Source organism: Amphiura filiformis, chromosome 1 (assembly GCF_039555335.1).
Source record: "Amphiura filiformis chromosome 1, Afil_fr2py, whole genome shotgun sequence".
Classification (NCBI taxonomy): domain Eukaryota; kingdom Metazoa; phylum Echinodermata; class Ophiuroidea; order Amphilepidida; family Amphiuridae; genus Amphiura; species Amphiura filiformis.
In genome coordinates, this window is record NC_092628.1 from 59,685,611 (window position 1) to 59,708,683 (window position 23,073).

At 36.3% G+C, this 23,073-nt stretch overlaps 1 protein-coding gene across 1 annotated transcript in view; it reads left to right on the forward strand.

The window, feature by feature from the left end:
• The window catches only part of LOC140162024 (phospholipid-transporting ATPase ABCA3-like), a 36,576-nt gene extending 20,723 nt beyond the window's left edge, over positions 1-15,853 (forward strand). The window contains exons 10-22 of the mRNA XM_072185315.1: positions 1,317-1,601; positions 2,227-2,385; positions 2,585-2,795; positions 3,310-3,559; positions 4,377-4,594; positions 5,437-6,672; positions 7,407-7,621; positions 9,437-9,626; positions 9,737-9,849; positions 10,532-10,719; positions 11,257-11,427; positions 11,958-12,139; positions 13,177-15,853. Of these exons, the coding sequence (XP_072041416.1) occupies positions 1,317-1,601; positions 2,227-2,385; positions 2,585-2,795; positions 3,310-3,559; positions 4,377-4,594; positions 5,437-6,672; positions 7,407-7,621; positions 9,437-9,626; positions 9,737-9,849; positions 10,532-10,719; positions 11,257-11,427; positions 11,958-12,139; positions 13,177-13,385 (3,627 nt within the window). The 3' untranslated portion in view covers positions 13,386-15,853. The remainder of the gene's footprint in view (positions 1-1,316; positions 1,602-2,226; positions 2,386-2,584; positions 2,796-3,309; positions 3,560-4,376; positions 4,595-5,436; positions 6,673-7,406; positions 7,622-9,436; positions 9,627-9,736; positions 9,850-10,531; positions 10,720-11,256; positions 11,428-11,957; positions 12,140-13,176) is intronic.
• Positions 15,854-23,073: the final 7,220 nt, after the last annotated feature.

Consider the following 23,073-nt stretch of genomic DNA (forward strand, 5'->3'; position numbering starts at 1 on the left):
GTAAAATCACAATTGTGCCACTTTTACTAGGGAAGAGAGCTTTGCATGTAAATAAGCGATAGCATCAAGTTTATCAAGAGTTCCTTTGTGAAATCAAAAGAATGCATCAATTACACAACACAAATGTTTTTTTACTGTTTTCACTATTTCATCATGATGCAGGAAATAATGATTCTCTTTTTCCACAAAAAAGATAAATAAATATTTCACATTCTGCTGTAAAATTAAATATAATGTGCACGTCAATGGATTTATCATGGTAAGTACTGTTCTCTTAGTTACTCAAGACATGTTAAAAGACAAAAAAATATTGCACACTAAGGTCCGCATGCACAAAAGAGTTAGAGAGGGTCTAAAGTTAGACCTGGTCTAACTGGAATTAAATTCTACCAGGAATGGTCCTTTACTCTTATTTCCTTCCTAGAGTAGCTAGCAAATTCTAAAGATTTTAATGCAACATTCAAAAATAATAAAAAATAACTTATGCAAATGTAAAGGAAAATGTCCTTTCTCATGGTACTAAATTCCACGTAGATCAGGTCTAACTTCTTACCCGGTCTAACTCTTTTGTGCATACGGACGTTATAAGTTTATATTACTTGTTGGGAGAGAAATTAGACAAGGTAATGCACGCGCGCTGATGTTGATGCGAATAATGCGTCTAATGCATGAGCCCCGAAGGGAGAGTGCATTAGACGCATCAACATCAGCTATGTCATTGATTTACATGTACAGCTCTTTTCCCTAGTAAAAGTGGCACAATTGTGATTTTACCCTTTCGTTGTTAAATAAACATATCTCAAAATTGCAACAAGCAAATCGAACAGAACAAAGCGGCATTTGAGAGCTAAGACTGCGCCTTGACGTTGATGTAAGCATAATGTCACAACAATATTTTCTAATTGCCAAAGAGGGCGCTTTTCACTTGCACAACTTTTTTTGAGACAGGCTGTATACTTGCCAGAATCTTTTGCAAAGACACTGAATCTATGTCATCATTGATGCGCAGATCACCACTGTACACTTACACTGGTTAAGCCTGTACAGGAATGTTGTGCATATCAACAATGATGTTTTTTAGGTTTTTGCAATTATGGATTTAGGGAATTACTTAAACTTAGTCTAATATGGCACCTACTAAGTGTACCATGTTGTAACAGTCAGACCTTATTTGACAATATACTGTTGTCAAATTTGAACCAAAGGAAATACTTGTGATAATTAAGTGATCATGATGTTTTGATCATTCTAGTTTGCATTGCTGTATAACATAGTTTATCTTACCTTCTTATCATTTCATTTCGCTTCTTTTCAAGGTTTTTCAAGGTCATGATGGTGTGAAAGTTGCTGTCAATGGGATGTCTCTCAATATGTATGAAGGCCAGATCACCGCTCTCCTTGGCCATAATGGAGCTGGTAAAACAACCACTATGTCAATGCTTACTGGTTTATTTCCTCCTACTAGTGGCACAGCAATAGTCAATGGATGCAATATCAAGACAAACCTGCAGGGGGTCAGGTCAAGTTTGGGACTTTGCCCTCAGCATGATGTTCTTTTTGGAGACTTGACTGTAGAGGAGCATTTGTATTTCTTTGCCAAGGTGTGTATTGACAAGAAAGTTATTTTTCATAAACAAGCTAAAAGAAGGAGTAAGTAATCTTTTTGGGTTGCTGGCCCTAGTTTCTCATGTGAAGATTACTTCTGTCCACATGAACTCAAATATTTGTCAAATGAAACTGGATTGGGAGAGATACAGTGTGAAATAAAGTGTTAAAATATGATATGTTGGCAGATTGGTCCAGTTCTAAGTGACACTTTGCATTTTTTGTATTAATGCTTGTTTCTTATTGCATAGGTAATGCTAAGTGCAGTTACAAACGAAAAATGTTGCTATACCTGAACCTGTTTTGATGCAAAGTTTCCACGGGAGAGGGGTGGGGGAGGGGATTAGAGGATGTAGGATGAAGATGCAGTTTCTAATATGGCACACATGAACAAGATGGTTTGCCCTGGAGCAAGGGAGAAGACTAACAAATGACATTGGTGCCGTCCCTGGCAACTATGTTTTATATAGGCTAGATCTAGAGCCACATGGTTGCACAATTATACCCCGAATTATACAATAACTAGCTTTATACTCACAGTGAATAGGAAAGTTTCACAAGTAGCAACAATTGTACTTAATAATTTCGAATTGTTCTCTATTTTTCTTTGATATCACACAGCTGAAGGGTCTGGATTCCAAGACTCAGGTGCAGTCAGAAATAGAGCACTACCTGTCATCAATGGGTCTTGAAGATAAGCGCAATCAATTCTCTAAATCATTATCTGGTGGAATGAAGAGAAAACTATCATGTGGTATTGCCCTCATAGCTGATTCAAAGGTAGGCCAAGTAAAAGATTAGTATTTTTTGAAAGGAGAAATTGTAAAATTCCCAATCGCGGTTGACAACCAAGTCCAAGAGGCTGATTGGGTTCAACTTCTGGATCATTGCACAGATTAGGCCTACATCATTGCACACACAATATAATGATGATATTTGTGACTTTGCTCTACAAGTTCAATCTCTTTGCCATCCACAGGTTGTGATGTTAGATGAACCTACATCAGGTATGGATCCTGATGCAAGGCGTTCCACCTGGGACCTGTTACAGAGACATCGTGAAGGACGTACAATTCTGCTGACAACGCATCATATGGATGAAGCTGATCTCCTTGGAGACCGCATCGCTATCATGGCAGAGGGAGAACTGCAGTGTTGTGGCTCATCTCTATTTCTCAAGAAGAAATATGGTAAGAACTGGTATTCAAATAGCAAGACATGCAGATATCCCATAGCTGCACACAGAGTGCCCTTGTTGAAATTTGGATGTTGTTGTACAATGTACATATTAAACAGTTTTTAACCGATAAAATTGGAAAGCTACAGATGAAAATAAAAATGGACCAATATTTCCTCATAATGGTCTACTCTACCTGAATGACCGGGCTGCCCATTTGCTCTTTATAGTGAAATGTTGACTTGGCAAAATGATGCTCCAAAGGTGATTTTTCAACATGTAGTTTGAACATGTTGAATAAGAAGTCAACCATTTGGTGATGTTGAGGACAACAAGTTTGTAGTGTAAAATTAAGTCTACCTAGAAATACACATGTCCCCTGTCTAATGATGAAAATATCTTGTCCAAGCATTCAAGCAAAGTGACAATTATGGTTCTAATGTTTTCTCAAGATAAAATGTTGTAGCTTGAGACTTTTGGTGTTTCTCAGAATCAAATTTATTTTGTTGCTTTTTCATTAACTTTAGGTGTTGGTTATCATATGGTATGTGTCAAAGACTCTCACTGTGACGTATCCCAAGTTACCAATTTAGTCACATCCTTGGTACCAAATGCTGGCCTAGAAAGCAACATTGGAGCAGAATTATCTTATGTTCTCCCACATGAATCATCAGCTAACTTTGAGAGTCTCTTTACGAATATCGAAACTAACAAAACCAATCTTGGTATATCTAGCTATGGTGCATCTATTACTACCATGGAGGAGGTGTTTATAAAGTAAGTAGCAAAATAAAGAGATAATGTGAATTCATATATTTAAGTCATCATGCAGTTATCTACACAGCAAATTTAACACAATCTTTATTCAGGTTTTGTTACTGCGTGCGTCAATAAAGTCCCAACTCACGCTTGCATTAATTTACATAAGCGTGCAACAGTCACACATTACACAACACCCAACTAGCTCCATGCGGGTGTCGACTGCAGACGACAAGTTTCACATTTTATTTGAATTTTCAAAAATTTCAGAATTGTAAATTTTCATGACCATATTTGAAATCAGCATGAAAAATGCATCAAAATGAGTACAAACAAGCCTATTATTGGTTCAGTGGTTATTATGATAGCTCTTGATATTTTGAGAAAATTTCTCAAAACTTGGCCTTTTTATGTTGAAGCTTATGACTAGCACGCAGAGAATTAAGCACCATGCCCAGCAAGTTTTTGTACCTTAAGGGGGTACTACACCCCTGGCCAATTTTGTGCATATTTTTGCATTTTCTCAAAAATTATAGTGCATTGGTGACAAGTAAGATATGTATATTATAGGGGCAAGGACTGCAACTACTGCACTGAAAATTCAGCAACTCACAGCAAATATTGGTTTCCCTCATTTTTGCCAGTGCAGTAGTTGTAGTCCTTGCCCCTATAATATACATATCTTACTTGTCACCAATGCACTATAAGTTTTGAGAAAAATGGAAAAATAGGCACAAAATTGGTCAGGGTGTAGTACCCCCTTAAGCTGAATAAACTTTAGTAGGTTGTGGAATTAATCTGCATATGTTATGTTTCTTGATTATTTGTCATGAAGGGTTGGAGAGAAATCAGACCACACCATTGAAGCCAAGCTACACCACATAGATGAAGGCAAAGAAACTCTTCCTGATTCAAGCTCTGCATCATCAGAAGACAGTTGTCTTAAAGAGAATACGAATACGGCATATGGTGCCTTACCATCAAGATCTAAAGTGAGTCCCATAACAACAGGAAATGATAGCAATGTTCACATGGATACATTTGGATCCACAGGTAAGCTTATTAATGACACTACATTAAAGAGTCCAGTTGCTCTATTCAGTGGCGGTGCCAGGTAATTTTTCGGGGGGGCATTAGGCGGAGAAGGTAATGCCGGGGGGGGGCAAAATCAACAAATTTTGCACAAAATTACAGCAAAAAGTGGAAATTTTCATAATTTAGGTTTTTTTCGGGGGGGGGGGGGGGCAACAGGGGGGGCAATAACATCAAATTCGACAAAATTTTTGGGGTATAGCTATTACCAGGGGTATGCAGAGGTGCATATGTCCACCTCATTCCTGCAAATTTGCCATGATTTTGTAATTAAAAATGTTGCATCTCCTTCTTGAAGGATACCAAAGCATGGAAAGTCAATATTGTAAAGCAAAAGAAACAGGGAAAAAAACAACACCCCCCCCCCCACACACACACACAAAAGAACCAAAACAAGAAATCCACAATAAATTGTATTTATACCCCAGTTGCCATTGCTACATCCCTGGACAAAAGGGTTAGAATGAAATTAGTACAGTATTGCAAATGAGCCCCCCCCCCCCCCATTCCCATGATCAATATTGAATCCTGACATTTTGTTCATGTGAACTCAGTAGTCCCCAACATTGATTGGTGGGGTAGGGGAGATTGGGGGGGGGGCAATGTTTAGACTTGACACTAAAGAAAGTGCTATTTCATCACTCTAAATATAAAGAAAATATAGCCATTACAAGGTGCACATTCTATTTTTTATTCCAACCTATTTTGTCTAGCATTGTAGTTTAATAAGGACTCTTAATTTTATTGACATGAAACAAAAACAAAATTCTAATCAATTATTAATATTTTTCATTCCATTTCAGATCAGATTATCAAGTCACAGATAAATGCAAACCATCGTAACACTGGTGTTGCACTCTACTTCCAACAATTCTACGCAATGCTTCTCAAGCACGCCCTCCATAGCCTCCGTAACATCACTGTTGCTCTCGTCCAATTAGCACTGCCACTCATATTTGTTGCTATTGCAATCATTTTGGTCTCCTTGTTTCCAAGCAGTGCTCCACAACCACCATTAGAAATGACCGCTGCGATATACAGAGCCAGTATAGCGCAATATTCTTGTGGTGAAAATGCATCAACACCACTTACAGAGAGCCTGTGTGATAAATATGCAGCATACTTCAAAGATACTACAGAGACAACCAACATTGACGATGAAACGGCCATACCACACGATATGATGGAGTACCTGCTGAAATTTGCAGACGACGCTATCAACAGTTTCAATTCTCAAAATCTTGTGTCTGCTACTTTCCAAGATTCAGGGGAAGGGGAAATTGTTTCAACAGCTTGGTTCAATAATCAACCCTTCCATTGTCCTCCGTTAGCATTGAATGCAATACACAATGCATATGCAAAACACTATATTGACCCAAATTTCAAAATTACAACAATCAATCATCCACTACCACCCAATCTTCAGCAACAAGTGCAATCGGAATCAGAAAGCTTTGGAACAGGAAGTCTCGTTGCTTTTCAAATGATCACTGGACTCTCATTCTTAGCGAGTAGTTTTGCAGTTTTCCTCATCACAGAAAATACATCAAAAGCAAAACATCTGCAATTTGTCAGTGGAGTACAACTTTCAAACTTTTGGCTATCCACATATCTATGGGATATCATCAATTTTATGATCCCATCTTTGCTTATTTGCTTAATGTTCTGGGCTGCTGGTGTTGATTCATATGGTACTGATGGAAGAGTTTGGATCACCCTGTTGATTCTATTCCTAACAGGCTGGGCTATTATCCCATTCACATACCTGTTATCATTCCTATTCCGAGAACCTGCTACAGGATATATCCGTGTGTTACTCATCAATCAGATTGGAACCTTCATCTTCTATTTCCTCTATGAACTCTTAGCTTTGGAAGGGCTTAATTTGAAGTCTGTGGCAGATATTTTACAATTGATCTTTTTGCTGATGCCTTTGTATACTATGGGTGAAGCATTTGAGACTTTCTATATGCAATACTCACTCAAGGAGGTATGCACGTCATTCCCACCATACAGCCAAATATATTGTGATGTTGCAGGTATGTTTTAAAGTGTTTCGTTTTGTATTTGTTTATTTTTATTTTTTGATATTTCTTTTGCTTGGTACATTCAATGCGAGACACCTGAACTGGCTAGTCATATTGATGCATCTAAAAATCCTATTACTATAAGATAAAGAACAGAAAGCATCCCCCCAAAATACTATCTTCTCCTTGGCTCTTGGGAGTCTAAAGAGAATTTTTGATACTGTATCCAGTGGCGTAACTAGGGGGGCAGGGGGCAACATGTCCCAGGCGCCACCCTTAGGGGACGCCAAATTGACCAATTCAGTATCGATTCTGCACCCCTCCAAGCGATGAAAGTCAAAATTTATGTGTGCTTCGCGGCCATTTCAGCACAAAATCAATTGAAAGAACATTTTAAGACCGATATTCAACTTTCCAGCGCGCAATTGTTTCAAGAATTGGTGGGGAGCATTATGTATCCTTAGCCCTGGGTGCCACAACCCCTAGCTATGCCACTGCCCGCGTCTATGACATTCTTGGGTGGGGGTAGGGGCGCCAATTTTGTTTCTTGCCCCGGGCGCTAAGGATTTCAAGAGATATCATAATCTGTTGGCTTGAAGACTAAAACAAAGACTCTTGAGGTGATTGAAATTTAATGGCTAATGGTTTGTTAATTGATTCATTAGTTGATTGACTAAATGGATGATCAATTGATTGATAAACCATGTTGATCCAGTGATGTTTGATTGATTGACATTATTCTCCAGGTATTCCTTGGGAGACTGACTACCTAGCCTGGGGTAATGGAGGTATAGGAGTGTACCTGGTGTTCTTAGGAGTGGGGGGATTCTTCTACTTTGGTCTGGTATTCCTTGTTGAAAGTCAACTGATTGGGAAAATCAAACATCATTATGCAAGAAAACGCTATCAGAAAACAGACAACTTAATATACAGTGAGTCAGGAAGAGCAAGAGGAGTAGAGGTAGGCCTACAGTATATTCTAATTTTCAAATTACATGCCGAAATAATATATTTGGTTTTGGCAGTTAAAGGACTGTCAATTATTGTTTTTAATATTTTGTTTTACAGATTGCTTGTTCTGAGTTATACTTCAGTTGTAATTGTTGATTGTTAATATAATTTGCACTAATTTTCAAGATGATATTGGTATATAATTCACTTTAATCTAATTGTTTTCATTTAAAAAATAAATTTTGAATCCCATCATGCATATCAGATGGAAGCAGTTGTATTCAGTGAGCGAACAGTAAGTATCATTGGCAACATGCTAACAGAGACTCCAAGCATGCATGATTTGCATTTCGGGGAATTTTTGCTAGTATGTTCGTTTGTTTGTTTGCTTTTTTTTGTATTTGCTTCATTTTCACTGCATTTGATGAAAATATGGTGATATTTTGACATATGTATGTGAATTTGACATGGGCATGTTTCAATATTGTAGATGTGATTGAGCTGTATTATTTATTTATTTCAATGTCCTAATTAAAGTATGACCCAAAGTAATGTTTACATCACTGAATAATTTAGTGGTTTCTGACCTAATTATTGTTTTTAAAAATTGAATAGTAGGATAATTATTAATTGTTTGTAAATTTTGCAGTTTGCACCACATTCTCTGCCATAAGTTTCACTACCAGCACTTTATCATGTTTATTTTATGCTCAGTATTTCCTACATCTGCTGCCAGTTAGCAGTATCATTGGTTTCTATGCATTTGCCTTATTTATTTGTTGACTGAAGAGGTTCATCAGGTCTGTTAATTAATCAGCTATTTAGAGTTAATTTGTCAAGACCAAGTGAAAAACTTACATTTTTCTGCTGACAGCTTTGAGAAAGCCAGAAGGTTTCTGGCGAAACTGTCAGCAGAAAAGTTTTTCACTTGGTCTTGACAAATTAACTCTAAATAACCAGTTATTTATTTGTTGCCTAACTTGCCTTTATAATATTATTGGCCATACACATTTTGTGAAGTTGTATGATCATTTTGTGTGTTTTGAGCATGAAATTAGTGTTTTGAACACTGGTAATTTGAGCCCTACACATAGTCATGTATTTGAGTTTGCACCAGTATACCTTCTACGTAAGTTAGTTTATACTGTACTACTGCTACCAAAAGCAATAATGAGCACAAACACATGAGCTTCAGATATGTGATGGTCTGACATTGTGTTATATAAAGTGTAGCTTTGGTTTAGTGGTGTAAAATCATATTAAACATATACGAGTGGATATTCATACGTAGTGGTAGATAAAATGATTAAAGAGTTTAACTTCAACACTACACTATTTTTCGCTCACCTAGAACGTTTTCACTAGTTCGACTAGTGTCTTCAGCAGATGGTGATGCTGTGATGATATCTTGTCTACGATCAGGATAACCTTCCCTGATGATGTCATATGATTGACAGAATGACGTCATAGAATGACGTCCCACAGAGTTCTGGAAGCTATACACATAAGAACTCAGAAACCGAGACTGAATCGTGACAAATGACTCGAAATAGACCCTATCTGGGACAACCTGCTGATGCCCAAGGAGGGGGGGGGGGCACTACATCATAACTTCCTATGACATCATTCTGTCAATCATATGACGTCATCAGTGAAGGTTATCCTGATCGTAGACAAGATATCATCACAGCATCACCATCTGCTGAAGACGCTAGTCGAACTAGTGAAAACGTTCCAGGTGACCGAAAAATAGTGTAGTGTTGAAGTTAAACTCTTTAATCATATTAAACATGTTAAAATTACCCTTTGACTATTTTGCTTACAGGAAGATGAAGACGTAGCTGCAGAAAGAAAGCGCATAACAACTTTGCCAATGTCTCAGCTTGAGCAGGATAATATGCTGATAGTCAAGAATCTAAGAAAGGTATATTCACTGAGGGGAATGAGAGGAAACCTGCTAGCTGTAGAAGATATATGTGTGGGTGTGCCACAGGGAGAGTGCTTTGGCCTTCTTGGTAGGTATTAACAGCATAATTGCCTTAATTACAGTGAGTAATAGCAAATATGTTTGAACAGTTTCAAAGGTGCTGGTACTGATGGGCATTTGCAACATCCTTTATTACAGGTATCAATGGAGCAGGGAAGACCAGTACATTCAAGATGTTGACAGGAGATGAAGCTGTGACAGCTGGCTCTGCATATCTCAAGGGTTATAGTATCAAATCAGACATCAAAAAGGTAATCAACAGTAGGTTTACTCACTGGTCTTGTGATTGTGTAATTGTGATTTTAATTAATACAATTGTCTTGATCAGGAATGTTACAATATTATTACACACTATGCTGTATCAAGTCATCCAAAAGAGGTTTGTATTTTCATGTGATGAAATTTTCTTAGGAAAAACAAAGAAAGATTGAACAAGTGGGAGTATTCCCGTGTTTCAGGTAGATTTATTTCAGGTAAATTGATGTATTGTTTATATGGTCTTAAAATTTGTCATAAGTCTTTTAAGACAGTTTAGTAGAGGTATTCTTTTTTAAGACTTAAAAGTCTTGAACAAGAATACCTCTGGTAAACTGTGTGGTTGTCATAAGAGAGATAAGTGATAATGAATATTTAAAAAAACATATCACTTCGTTTGTCTGTGTCCTTGCTTAAGATAGATATTACAACAGATTGTTAACTACATGCTTTCTACTGAGTGAAGATAGAAATAATTAAAGATGTGCTGTGTTGTATGTATTGGGAATTTGTAATGCTTAATAAAACCATTTACTCAAGTTAAGACCATACAAGTTCATCTCCATGCCAGCACTACCTTGCTATCTACTGAAGATAAGAAAATCATGTTTAGAATTATTTTGAGAGTCATTGCAGATAACACTTTTCTTTATCTGACATATCACATTTGGATATCAGGTGCAGCAACTCATAGGCTATTGTCCCCAATTTGATGCTCTGATTGACCAGATGACTGGACGGGAGACCCTTACCATGTATGGACGTCTTAGAGGACTCTCAGAGAAGGTTATACCTTTAGAGGTAGACAGGCTGCTGAAAGCTCTAATGCTGGAACCACATGCAGATAAATTTACTAAGACTTACAGGTGGGTAAGGTCTTGCAGGAAGATTTGCTGAGATCATGGACTAAATTGTCAATCATCTTGATGTGCAAACTCAACTAAACTGTTTTGAACTTGATAATAATTTTATGTTAAAGTGAAAAAGTATTATAAACAATAATGAGACATGGGTCAAAATGGCTTAAAATTGATAAAAATAGATTGAAATTGGTAAAAAATGATTAAGAATAAAACAAAATGAGTCAAAAGGGCTTCTTAGAGATAGTAGTCAGTAGTAGTAGTACCTGATACATATTTAAATTTTGCTCTGTATATGTACACATCTCTAGGATCAGATCGACAAAGTATATATTCAAAAAACATTGATTTAGAAAAAGAAAAAGAATACAGTGGCATAGGGGAAGGGAGGGGCATTTGGGATTGGTAAGTTAAAGAGAATCTGATGCATTATGTCTTCTTCTACACACCCTTTGGTTAACCAAATAGACATTATCAACTCCAAGCAAGGCCAAATACCTTTAACTATCTGAACCCTTTTATTGTTTTCCTGTTTTGTTTCAGTGGTGGTAACAAGAGAAAGCTGAGTACAGCCATAGCTTTGATGGGAGACCCTCCTATTGTGTTCTTGGATGAGCCAACAACTGGTTTAGATCCTGTAGCTAAGAGACTTATGTGGGATACTATATGTAAAGTCAGAGACAGTGGAAAGTCTATTATTCTTACATCTCACAGGTGAGTTTGTAGAGTATTTTTTCACTGGTGTATCCACTGGAGGGAACAGGTGAAACCCACCGTTTTGGCTGGAAAGAAATCAAACATGGTTAGCGTATTCCATTCACTGTGAAGAATATTATATATAAGATCTTGTGGAAAATCTGTGATTCAAAAATCTGAATTAGCCTGTAGTACATACATTGTTACATCTATGCTGATTATCCGCCTTGTGTGATGACTATAATTATTTTGATCTCCATGTTGACAAGCTTAGATTCCATTCTTATTGGATCCAGTCACCAGACAGAGTTCATATCAATAGCATTTATTTTTTCCATATAATGCAATACACTGTCAGTGCATTTCCTGATAATCTTTAAATAGTTTTGATGAGCATAAATTGAACAAAATTGCAAAAAAAGCAACAAAAAATATTTTATTGAAGGTATCAAATGTAAACCATTTTTTTTTCTATTTTCTGTTGCACATCTTGAATTGATTTAAATATATTCACATTAATGATGTAATTTGCATGCATATATTTACAGCATGGAGGAATGTGAAGCTCTATGTACCAGGTTAGCCATCATGGTGAATGGACAATTCAAATGTCTTGGAAGTCAACAGCATCTCAAGAACAGATTTGGTGCTGGATTTACTGTACTAGCAAAATCTAAATTTGGACAGGATCTGTCTGGCTTCAAAGTGTACATGGAAAGGACTTTCCCTGGTGAGTATTTTCCTGTTGGTAATTGTTAAATGCCTTCATCAGTTAAATTTCATTTATAGTTAAATCAGAAGATTGTAAAGTTGTGTGGTGTTTTTTTTAGTGCGTGTTCTATTTTTCAAATATTTGCTAATTTGAACAAGAGTCAAAATACGAAGGAAATTATTTTGCCTCATCATTGACTTCTAACTAGAGTACAAAATCTGGTGAAAAAATACCACAAGCAACTTATTTTTATCAGTAACTCCCTTTTGCAAATTTGAAAAACTGAAAAAAGTGGCAAAATATTCTTTGCATTGAAGTTTAGTGCAAAAGTGCCGGCCCAAAATCTTAGCAAATTAAACCTTTCTTGACATTTGCAAAATTAAAATGTTTGAGATGATCATCATTCTCTAAAAAAAGCCACAATTAATCAAAACACCCATGTTTAATAGACTATTTCAACAACTCTTCCTATCCCTTTGTACAGGTGCCGACCGTTGTTAATCAATGATGAATCCACACTTTTACTGTAGCGTATATGTGAACGCGAGCGAGACTAAGCGTTACGCGAGAGCGCGTAAAATTTGTCATGCCTGGAACCTTTATGCGTATGCAAGCTTACAAGTTGAATTCAGTATTTTTCAGGTAGCGGCTAAACATTGCCGTTTAATTCTGTAGTTTTATTGCTGACATCAACAGAGAAATCATCTAAGTTTTTGTAAGGCTGAGTGGCAATGATTAAGTGACATTCCTCGAGAAATAATTGTGAATTACACGATCTTTAGCTTCTTTTCGTTGTTGAAAGGGATTCAATCATGTTTCACCGTTGTTCATCACCAATTAACAACTCGCGTCTGGCGCGTCTGCGTGGTTTACTTCGCTCGGGCAGCTAAGGCTGCCCTCGCGAATTAAACCACGCAGACGACGCAGGACGCGAGGATTGTTAATCGGTGATGAACAATGGTGAAACATGATTGAATCCCTAAATATACTTATTGCACTAGCCTTAAACTCCAATTCCTAACCTTATCTAACACTGACCCTAATCTTATTTTCAGGATGCAAACTAAAGGATGAACATCAAGGCATGGTGCATTATCACATTACTGATGTATCTCTACACTGGGCACAGATCTTTGGTTCACTAGAGAAAGCTAAGACAGCCTTTGATATAGAGGACTATTCAGTCAGTCAGACATCACTAGAACAAGTTTTCTTGAACTTTGCTAGAGTGCAGCGTGAAGATGTAGGGGATGGTCAGAGATGACCCTAAACTTTAATCTTAGAGTTGATTTTTTGGCAATTTCTTATTTTCCCCATTCCAAAAGTACATTAGTCCTATGTTGATTTGGAAGTGACACTGCAAATATGTATTTCAAAGATTTCTGTATTAAATCATGCATGAGTCAGTCTTTATTCAGTTTGTTTCAAACAACATGGTTTCATACTCTTGAAATGTGCAGTGAGTTCTCTTTCAATGCAAAATGGGATACATTTAGAGGTGTTTGATACATTTCTGGCAAGAGTTACATGATTCTGACACTTCAGAGACTGAATGCGAGGGATGCATTGAGTGTTTTTTAGCATTTTGTTGAAGCCTTGGTATGCAGTTCTGGTCAAATTTTAATTTGTTATTTTTTGTCAAATAAAAAATATTATTAGTAACAACTGTCAGGAAAGATTTCTGGTCATTTATAGTCAAACTAATGAAAGAAAACTCACTTAATTACTATCTATAAATTTAGCCACTTAACTGTGGTATTATATGGGAGATTTAAAGTGATCATATGACTTTTTAAAATTCAAACTTACTCTGTTGTCCTAAAAACACAATGAATTTAGCTGAATCCAATTAGATGTGTTTTGGTGTAGATAATTAGGTGGAAGTCGGGACTCGTGTAAACATTACAAATATGCCAAAAAAATCAGTGAAAAAAAATTGACCAAACTCATTTTAAAGATCGTACATTATGGCTTTTATATCCCTACGACCCTATGCTATTATAGTATTTACTACCAAGTACTGAGAATGTCCTGTGGAAAGAGAAGTTTTTGTGATTGTTAAAGGAGTATTTTGTGAACCTAGCATCCTCTTATTATGGTATGTTTTAGGAGATATCCATGGAAAAAAGCTTATTCCCAAAATTTCAGTTGATTCCAATGTTACGTTTGCATGTTATGCATGTGTATTAAATTGCGCTATAGGCTACTGTGCTGTAATTTTGTTATGTTAACAGAACATAGATACAAATTTTACAATATTTTTGCCAAGCGAAGCAATCTGCAAAAAATATTTTGCATACAAGCATTACATAGCCAGAGGTGTCCGTGATATAAAAATCTCAACTGTTTTAAAAAGAAATTGGGGGTAAGGCCGTGAATCACAAAATGCCCCTTTATATTAACATTTGGTAGTGTGAATGACTTTATTTTGATTGCTTATAATACAGTCAGATGTTGTCTGCAACAATGTCAGCAACAATACATGACAACAAACATTTGTAATGCAAGCCTGGAGGAATGCAAATGGAAGTTAATATAAATTCCAAAAATATGAACAATATTCAGTCAGTCAAATACCACTAGAGAAAGCTCCAAAATGTATAAAAGAAATGTTGAAGTTTATCAAATTTTGCACACAGAACTAGAAGATGGAGAAACATCATAGATTGTAGTTAATCTCCATTCAAAAGAAAATCATGGCAAAATGCTGCAACATCACACTCTATTTATGTCAGCCCTGTGTTGAGGGTACATTTGGGAATACATGACCTTGTGAAAGTGTGGTCATGAATGAAATTAAGTTTGATTGAATTGATGGAAAAACTAAAACCCAAACAAGTTGAACAATAAACCCTGTTGTTGTTGTTGTCTTTTGTTCAGTATTTTCTAGAAGATGAATTATTTATGCCATCGCAATTTCATTACTTCTTTAAATATGTTTTGTATAAGTGTATCAATAAAATGTATGTTAAGTATGATTGTAAATTTAATTGGGCTAATGTTATCAACGGACCACATTAGGCCAAGTAAAATAAATAAAATAAATAACATGTATATCGTCCCCGCCCTCACCGATTTTTGGAGATTTTCCAATATTTTTGTTATTTTTCCTATTTGCTTCTTACTTTGTTTCTAAAATTGTTGTGATGAAAAGACATGTTAAGAAGTTCTTGGTTATCATTTATAAACACGTTGCAAACACTTTCTTCAAGCTAGGGGTAGCGCTTTGGGGAAATAACAAATATATTAGCCCCCCCCAATTTCATGATGTGTTGACAAACATGTTGCAATTGTAATTTTACACAGAAATGAATGGTAAAAAATAACATAATAACAAATAATAAGGACCTCCCTCACGGATTTTTGAAAAGTCTGGACGATATACATGTTGTTGTTTTTTACTTGGCCTTATCAACATGTTTAATCTATATCATCAGTATTTGTGGGCTGCTCAAACTACAATCCTCAAAGTAATATCTTGCTACACTTGCCCTAAATCTTGTTGCTGTTCTCAGCACATCATATAAGGGTGACAATAATTTATCAACATTTATATGTAAATTTAACTAAACCTTAACGGAAAGAATGATCCAATTCATTCACCAAAATCAGCCACTTGTCACTAGCGACCAGAATATTATTTCAGTTTAGCATCCTGTCCCTAATCAACACCTGATTAGCACAAGCTCTGTGCTGTCTTATACCCCAACATGATTTAAAATAACCCCCAAACCGAGCTCGAAAATAACACTGGCACATTTCAGTGCAGCTTGTGCTCAAATGCACTATTTAAGGGGTGTCATGGTCCACGAACTGAGCCAATTCTACTCCCAATGACAGGTATTAGGGTTCTTGTGTCTATAAAAACATATTTCACCAAATCAATATTGGAGGATGCATTGAATGTACATAGCCAGAAATTTGATATTGAGGGGGTGGGGGGGGGGGCAAGTAATTGGTTGTGAACTGAACCGACAAATTGGAGTGACCGGTTGAGTGAAGCAAGTGGAGTAATTAATGGAAGAGGTCAAAGGGCCCACCTTAAGGCCCCTGGGAGATGGGGTCCAGGGCCAAAACCCTGGCTGGAGCTCCAGGGGGCTGCCCTATTTCAAATACTCAGGAGGGCCCATTCTTGGCTACGCCTCACCCATTACTTATGTTTGTACTGCCTTGCACACATTATTTGGGTGTAACAGATACTGCAGTAACCTTCATTTCTTGGAATTCAAAATTAATCCATCGAAAAGAGAATGAGGGTATGATTAATAACCTAATATTAATTATAAGACAAAAATATTGATACAAATAATATTGACTTTATTTGGAGTTTTTAAATAACTTGGCTGTTTGAGTCAAGTTTTCACATATAATTATTGTACATTTTACTATTTATAACATGTTTATATTGTAATAATCAAAATAAAATAATGTCTTGGATCTACAAGGAGAGTCTGGTGTACATGTTCCTCATATTTTGTCTATTTTACACTATGTATTTTAACCCGATTGCTTTTTGTCTGTTTTGATCTCTAAAAAAGTGTTCTCATATATTTATGTTCATCATATTTCTGGTGGTATTATTGTTTATTGCAAGGTGTTTTTTTTTATAAATATGGTTGTGTTGTTACTTGAGTTTAATAAAACATGCTAATTCATAGTTCTTGAAATGTACAATTCTAATTGCATTAGAAAACAAAAACTATGATTTAATGAAATGGACACACATTCCTAGCATAACAGTATGAAATTGCACTTTTGGCACTGGAGATTTAGAAAAAACTGGAAGGCATATTGCTGAAAGTACAAGGCTGTTCCATTACATGAGAGTTGCATTTTGTTTACACTTGTCATATTTTTAGCAATGTTCAGTTTGTAAAAATAAATAAATAGATCAAATGAAATGCCAACAGAACAGGACAGTAAAATTGCATGCAAATCAGGTGATTTTGATAGCAAGTTGAGAAAAAGGAGGTCACACATGTAAATTTGCCTATTTAACCTTTAATTCATTTGTTAAAAGTTCTGTAGTAGTTGAAGTTATAAACAGCAAAAGCAAAAATCTGAATACACTAACAGCCTCATGTACATATAATTGTAGCTTTCAGTTAAGCTATCCAAATTTTCCCAAGTAATAACCTGGTCAAAACACTTTTCTTAATCTGAAAGCTTTCTTAATGTCTTGGACCATTAAAGGATAATTGGTTAAAGTTATCTCCTATCTACTGAAGATAGCAAGTAACTGCTATCTACTGAAGATAGCAAGTAACCGCTATCTACTGAAGATAGCAAGTAACTGCTATCTACCGAAGATAGCAAGTAACTGCTATCTACCGAAGATAGCAAGTAACTGCTATCTACTGAAGATAGCAAGTAACTGCTATCTACTGAAGATAGCAAGTAACTGCTATCTACTGAAGATAGCGAAGATAGCAAGTAACCGCTATCTACTGAAGATAGCAAGTAACCGCTATCTACTGAAGATAGCAAGTAACCGCTATCTATTGAAGATAGCAAGTAACTGCTATCTACCGAAGATAGCAAGTATACATACATACATACATACAACGGCATTTATATAGCGCAATTTCAAAGAAATGATCATTGCACTTTACAGAAAAACATACCCTACTACTAAAGACTACAAGTAAACAAAAATATGCAAAAGAAACAACATAAAATTAGCAATGGTTAAAAAGATGGGTTTTCAGGCTACGTTTGAAAGTAGTAACTGTGGGAGATGACCTAATGGATGAAGGAAGATTGTTCCAGATTCTGGGTCCAAAGACACTGAGCGATCCATCGCCTATCAGTCTGTTTGTCTTAGGAATTATAAGGCGCGTAAGATCTTGATTAGAACGAAGACCTTCCCTAGTTGGAACACGGATGGTCAGACAATCAGAGAGGTAGGGTGGTGCCAGATCGTTCAATGTCTTGTAAATGTAAAGTAGCACTTTGAAGCAAATTCTCTTGTCTATTGGAAGCCAGTGTAATGAATTTAAAAGAGGTGAAGATGAGTGACGGCGTGGAACTTGGAAGATAATGCGGGCAGCACGGTTTTGTAGTCTTTGTAAGCGAGCAACGTCTTTGCTTCTACATCCAGACAGAAGGCGTTGGCATAATCTATCTTGGATAACACTAGTGCCCGCATGGCATTACTGGATGCATCTTCGGTGACAAACCTACGAATTCTGGACAAGTTCCACAAGAGAAAGTTAACTGTTTTACAAATAGATGTTATATGGTTAGACATGTTCATCGTAGCATCAAAAACAACTCCCAGATTCCTGATGGTAGCAGATGGAATTACTTCAGCATCACCAATCTTTATATTGATGTTGGAGAGACTGGGCATATTGTGTGGAGGGGCAGCAATGAAAAACTCAGTTTTGGAGTCATTTAACTTGAGCATATTACAAAGCATCCAATCACGAACTTCCTCAACACACATGGATAGCTTGAAGATGGCACATGCTGAATCACCAGGAATCTTGGGATTGAAAAACATATAGATTTGAACATCATCGGCATATATGTGAAAATGTAAACCATGACGACGGATTATGTTGGCAATATACTGAGAATATTTTGTAAACACTCTTGGCCCAATAATAGAGCCTTGAGGTACGCCACACTCAAGAACATGCCTATCAGACATCACCCCGCCAACAGATACTCTAAACTGACGACCACTTATGTAAGACTTGAACCACTGTAGGACTGTGCCTTTGATACCAAAGCCAAGCTCTAAACGAGAGAATAAAATGTCATGGTCAATGGTATCAAAGGCAGCAGAGAGATCAAGCATAATTAAGAAGACTGCCTTGTTATCATCAATGGCCATAGCAATATCATTGGTCACCTTGAGCAGTGCTGTCTCAGTGGAATGCTTTTCTTTGTAGGCAGACTGACATAATTCATCAAGCTCATTAGCACGCATATGGTCATTGATCTGGATAATTGCAGCCTTCTCAATTAGCTTCCCTATAAAGGCGATGTTTGAGACTGGTCTGTAATTCTGTAAGTTGTTCCAATCTAGATTGGGTTTTTTGAGGATAGGTGTGACAATTGCTTGTTTAAGATCACCTGGGAAAATACCATTTGTTAAAGAAGAGTTAATAATGTCAGTTACACATGGAAGAACAATATCAATATTCTCCTTTAGCAGCCAGGTGGGAAGGCTGTCAAGACTACATGTTTTGTTGGCACATTTCATAATAATAGAACGAACATCATCTTCAGTCAATTCTCTGAAATGATCAAGATGATTTTGAATAACAATATCACTATGTAGTGAGGACACCGAGTCATTACCTACAGGAATATCAATTACATTACTACTACTATCCTTAACACTACTATCCTTAACACTACACTTGATACTAATTCTAATTTTTCAACTTTTTCATTAAAGAATTCAGCAAACTTGTTGCTTAGCACATCAGGTGTGTACAATGATGGCAGACTTTTCTCATTTTGGTTTAGTAAAATACCAATGACCCTGAAAGTATCTTTTGGGCTAGCATTATAAAGAGCATCGTTGAAATGTGTCTTTTTAGAGTCATGTAACATTTTATTGTAACAAAGATGCTGCTCCCAATAGGATTCCTTATCTGATGAAGAGCCACTTTTCCTCCACTTCCTTTCAAGTCTACGTTGTTTACGCTTTTCTTCTCTGAGATCGTCATTATACCACGGAGGGCGAGAGCATACACGACGAGATCTTGTGGTTGCAGGAGCATGTTTATCAAGGACTCTAATAGCAGCTTTCTCAAGTAACCGCTATCTATTGAAGATAGCAAGTAACTGCTATCTACCGAAGATAGCAAGTAACTGCTATCTACTGAAGATAGCAAGTAACCGCTATCTACTGAAGATAGCAAGTAACCGCTATCTACTGAAGATAGCAAGTAACCGCTATCTATTGAAGATAGCAAGTAACTGATATCTACCGAAGATAGCAAGTAACTGCTATCTACTGAAGATAGCAAGTAACCGCTATCTACTGAAGATAGCAAGTAACCGCTATCTACTGAAGATAGCAAGTAACCGCTATCTATTGAAGATAGCAAGTAAGCTATCTACTGAAGATAGCAAGTATCTATCTGAAGATAGCAAGTAACTGCTATCTATTGAAGATAGCAAGTAACTGCTATCTACTGAAGATAGCAAGTAACTGCTATCTATTGAAGATAGCAAGTAACTGCTATCTATTGAAGATAGCAAGTAACTGCTATCTACTGAAGATAGCAAGTAACCGCTATCTACTGAAGATAGCAAGTAACTGCTATCTATTGAAGATAGCAAGTAACTGCTATCTATTGAAGATAGCAAGTAACTGCTATCTACTGAAGATAGCAAGTAACTGCTATCTACTGAAGATAGCAAGTAACTGCTATCTACCGAAGATAGCAAGTAACTGCTATCTACTGAAGATAGCAAGTAACCGCTATCTACTGAAGATAGCAAGTAACCGCTATCTACTGAAGATAGCAAGTAACCGCTATCTATTGAAGATAGCAAGTAACTGCTATCTACTGAAGATAGCAAGTAACTGCTATCTATTGAAGATAGCAAGTAACTGCTATCTATTGAAGATAGCAAGTAACTGCTATCTACTGAAGATAGCAAGTAACTGCTATCTACTGAAGATAGCAAGTAACCGCTATCTACTGAAGATAGCAAGTAACCGATATCTACCGAAGATAGCAAGTAACTGCTATCTACCGAAGATAGCAACTGCTATCTACCGAAGATAGCAAGTAACTGCTATCTACTGAAGATAGCAAGTAACTGCTATCTACCGAAGATAGCAAGTAACTGCTATCTACAGAAGATAGCAAGTAACCGATATCTACCGAAGATAGCAAGTAACCGCTATCTACTGAAGATAGCAAGTAACTGCTATCTACTGAAGATAGCAAGTAACTGCTATCTACTGAAGATAGCAAGTAACTGCTATCTACTGAAGATAGCAAGTAACTGCTATCTACTGAAGATAGCAAGTAACTGCTATCTACCAAAGATAGCAAGTAACTGCTATCTACTGAAGATAGCAAGTAACCGATATCTACCGAAGATAGCAAGTAACCGCTATCTACTGAAGATAGCAAGTAACTGCTATCTACTGAAGATAGCAAGTAACTGCTATCTACTGAAGATAGCAAGTAACTGCTATCTACTGAAGATAGCAAGTAACTGCTATCTACTGAAGATAGCAAGTAACTGCTATCTACTGAAGATAGCAAGTAACTGCTATCTACTGAAGATAGCAAGTAACTGCTATCTACCGAAGATAGCAACATTGGAAAATAGTATAAATAAACATACCCGTGATATTTAAGTCAAAAGAAACTTTTATTATTCTCACTCACTACTTCGTAAACAAGATTCATCAACTTAATATTGACTTTCATAGTATTCTTAGTGTAAATTTATGAGTCCAACATTTCCTTTTTGCCACTTCACTTATAGTGCTATACTAGTATCTGCTTTAACATGCTTAAAATATCAGCAAATTATAAAAGGATTCCATATAATATATTTTACATATAAAAGGCACAATTAATCATGTTAATTGAATGTTGTGATCTTTCTTCATTTAGTAAGCTCAAGTTATATCTCTTGTAATGCTTATAAAAGCTACATCCATGAAAATACCTGACTTTGGTAAACAAGATGCAAGCGTAATGTAACACTTCTAAATTAATCATTCACATGATTTGTTGGGAGATACCTTCTTATCCTTGTTCTTTACCTTCAATTCTGTATGTTTCTATATTTCTTTGCATGTAGGCAGCATGCTTACAAATGCCTTTTAGCGGGCATGAGCATTTTACTTCAGCCTGGTCCCATCAGGACCCAAGTGTGTCTCCACACTTGTTAATATATACTTCATGACAAGATCATTTTTAAATAATCTTGTTTTCCTCAAAACGGATTACTAGCTTTTATTATATCAGATAATTTCAATTGTCAAAAAATAAATCTGAAAATGCTGATAGGTAGAAAAGACAGAAGTTGTATAATGGGCACCAGCCAACCATATTTTGATTTAATGTTGTTGAGTACTGTCTTTATCTCATCTTTAATAATGTCAGTTTATAATGCCCCAATTGATTTATTTTCATGTTTATGTGACTAGGCCTATATCCTTTCAGAAAAAGCGATCATAAGAAGGCTGTCCCCTGTCCTCATAGACATTCCTGTTTCAACCTTATTCTTCATAATGTACTTTTGTTCTAAATCTTAAATGATTTAGAACAATGATTTAGAACATATTTTATGTGATTTGAAAATATATACATAATAATGGAAATAAAAGGAAAATGAATGAATGGATAAATGAACAGATGAAAAAACTGTTTCTGTAATCTTGGAAATAGTCATGACCTGTAGTATTTGCTGTTACTGAGTAAAAAATCCTCAAGAGCTTGATAATATGGTAACAAAATCAATATTGAGCAAATGCCTCTTACCTCATTATAGTGAGGTAAATGTGGCTGATGTTAGTTAGTGTTATTTTATTTTCACAGAAATACACTTGAGTGGGGAATTGAAATTCTAACTGCATTTTATATGTTAGATATTTCAATATTAGTTTGTTTTTGTATCTGCATGGTTTATTAATTACCATGATTACCACATGTACACGTACCATATTTGACCTAATTATCACCTCTCCCCTAATAAGCAGGCCATAGAAAATTTCCACATGACGACTCTCTAAGCACTCCCTTTTCGATGTACATGTACAACTAGATTCCATTCAATTTCTAAATACAATTATCATCTAAGTAAAGTCTAATGCTGGTTTCATACTACCCTGCCGCTTGCCGCTGAGCGGCGTGGCGCACACGTATTGCAGACAAACGGACACAATAAAGGCTTGCCATTGGTTGAAACGCCCTGTCGCTTGCCGCAGCGGCAGGAAAGTATGCTGGAGGCTTTAGGGG